The sequence below is a fragment of the Austrofundulus limnaeus genome, unplaced genomic scaffold (genome assembly GCF_001266775.1).
Source record: "Austrofundulus limnaeus strain Quisiro unplaced genomic scaffold, Austrofundulus_limnaeus-1.0 Scaffold8, whole genome shotgun sequence".
NCBI lineage: Eukaryota > Metazoa > Chordata > Actinopteri > Cyprinodontiformes > Rivulidae > Austrofundulus > Austrofundulus limnaeus.
Window position 1 is genome coordinate 3,014,742 of NW_013952410.1, and position 2,523 is coordinate 3,017,264.

A 2,523-nucleotide genomic window follows, 5' to 3' on the forward strand; every position below is an offset into this window, starting at 1 on the left:
GATATTGCCAGTATCACTCCACCCCGTTAACAATAAGTGTTAATTAGGTGTCAACGATAGCCATGTGATGTCACATGGAGGCTGGGCTTAAAAGCCTGAATTTTGCCTGAAACTCTCAGACTGAAGAAGTCTCTTGGAGGAGAGACGAAATGTTTCATTAGAGAAGAACCCGTCCAGAGGACCTATACAATTTTTTTTCTTTTTGATTTTTTACCTGGATTACTGAGATGCATCAGGACATTTGTTTCATTGTTTAAAAAAAAACAACGGAAAAAGGTCTGCAAACCTTAAAAACTGTATGCAAAGTARAAATTGTTCATAAAAGATTTATACTGACCTGCAGTAACTTGACAGCTAGCGTGATGGAACGAGTGCACAGAGCGGTAGATGTGATGCAAACCAGGACAACAAAGCCATCAAACACCAGCAGATAGTGCGTGTTCTTCTGAGCTGCAACAGGCAAGGGGGGGGGGGGGGGGGGGGGGGGGGTCAGGTTCGAGTATTTGAGTTTATCTCTACCACTACTTCTCCACACTCGCTGCAGATACCGATATTACAAGTTTGAAAGACAACGCCTTACTAACTGTTAACAGCACCAAGGTCTCGTAACGAAGAGTGTGCAGCTTTCATACTGAGAGCTGGTATATGAAACAAATTGGAAAAATGTGTATGAACTAAAATGTTTCGATTTATAAAGCCGACACAATTACGCACAATTTTATGCAGTTGTTGATGACCATGTGTGATGGTCTGCACTTTGTCGGCTTGAAAAATCATCAAGAGTTGTCCTCAAATAACTTTCYTCTTAGTGAAAATGGAAGTGCCTCTTAGAAAACTCACATGCATTTTATGCACCTCAGCTGTTCGTGCGCCTCACAAGTGTGCAGTCACTGATGTGTGTTTACATCTACATATGACAAAAATATAGAAAACGTTAGGTTTTCTTTGTCAAGTTTGGGCGCGTTCCAAGGATGTTTGCAATTGTTTTGACATTAAACGCTTTTCAGTTTGGGCTCAAACTCATGAGAAAACATCTTTAAATACTCCTGGATTCAGAAAATTGAACAGAGTCACATTTCTGAGAGTTCTGGTACTTTGTAGTTTGATACAGTCGACTGAAATTCGTGGCGTTCCGGTACAAATACTAGCATTTTTACAAGTGCTCGTATTCTTACAAATAGCCCCGACACCAATAACAATATCCATACATTATTGGTATCAATACTCCATTAAATGTGTTACAGTTTATATTTCCAGTGAAATGTTTGTCAGTTCCATGATGAAGAAATGTATGCAAGTTGAAAGAAAATCTTACTTGTTACTTTTAGTTATCTGAAAATGTCACAACAGCATATAACATGTTGCATGTTTGATTGATCCAGTCAGAGGGGCTGTTGAGGCCATTTGTGTAATTTTTGTAAATCATAACTACTATCAATTTTAGTTTTTTTTAGGCAGTTAGAATATACTGTAGTTAGGTTAGTTTAGAAACCTAAATATGAAAAAAATTATTGTATTTGGAAACGTTGTGTACTTTGGTAACTTTTAGACCCTCCAATTAATTTAAGAATGGGCGGCTGTGGCAGAGTGTTTAGGGGAGTTGTCCTGTAACCGCAGGGTTACTGGTTTGATCCCCAGTTCCAAACGTCTCAATCGTTGTGTCCTTGGGCAAGACAATTCACCCGCCTTGCCTACTGATKGTGGTCAGAGGGTCTTGTGGCGCCGGTGCATGGCAGCCCCACCTCTGTCAGTGTGCCCCAGGGCAGCTGTGGCTACAATGTAGCTTACCACCAGTGTGTGAATTTGTGTGTTGATGGGTGAATGATTGTTAACGTAAAGTGTGTTGGGGTCCAGTGGGGCTTGATAAAGTGCTATATAAGTTCAGTCCGTTTACCATTTACGAGGTTAGGAACACAAATGGGGGTGTGTGGTGGAGATGATTCATTTATTTTATTTTTTTGTAAAATGTCCGGTGTGACGACAGCACGGCTTTTTTAAATGACTTTTTTGACCATTGAACTTTTAAGATCAGATTAAGTAAACCTTTGTTTACATGTAAGTTGTAAAAATTTATCAGCTGTTATTTTGTCTATATTTTATTAGAAAAAAACATGTTTTTTTAAACAATCAAGTCGGAGGTGCATTCAATCTTTCCTTGGAATAATTTTGGTTTTGGAGCTTAGAAGGCCATGACAGGAGCTGTACCGCTTATAGAAGAGGTTCTTCTTCCATGAAGCAGCTCTGTTGTCCTCCATCTATATTTTCAGTTACAGACTGAGTCATTTCTACCTTCTCCTCTCTGTCAACGCTCTCTGGTTTCAATAGTCAATCGTCAGATATTGTCCAAGATTAACCTGCAGCCTCTCACCAAGGACCTATCCACGTCATCATTCACCCAGAATGCTTTGCGTGTGAATAAAATGGCCCTGTCCATGTAATATATTTTTAATTTAAAATATAATTTAATTTTTTTAGTTTAAAAATGATAAAAACTGAACATCCTACAGTATTTTTACAGTCTTT

At 38.9% G+C, this 2,523-nt stretch overlaps 1 protein-coding gene across 1 annotated transcript in view; it reads right to left on the reverse strand.

Moving 5' to 3' along the window:
• The window catches only part of mcoln2 (mucolipin TRP cation channel 2), a gene marked incomplete in the record, with an annotated part of 18,860 nt that overhangs the window by 8,670 nt on the left and 7,667 nt on the right, over positions 1-2,523 (reverse strand). Inside the window, 1 exon segment of the mRNA XM_014000212.1 lies at positions 338-450. Coding sequence (XP_013855666.1) covers positions 338-450 — 113 coding nt within the window.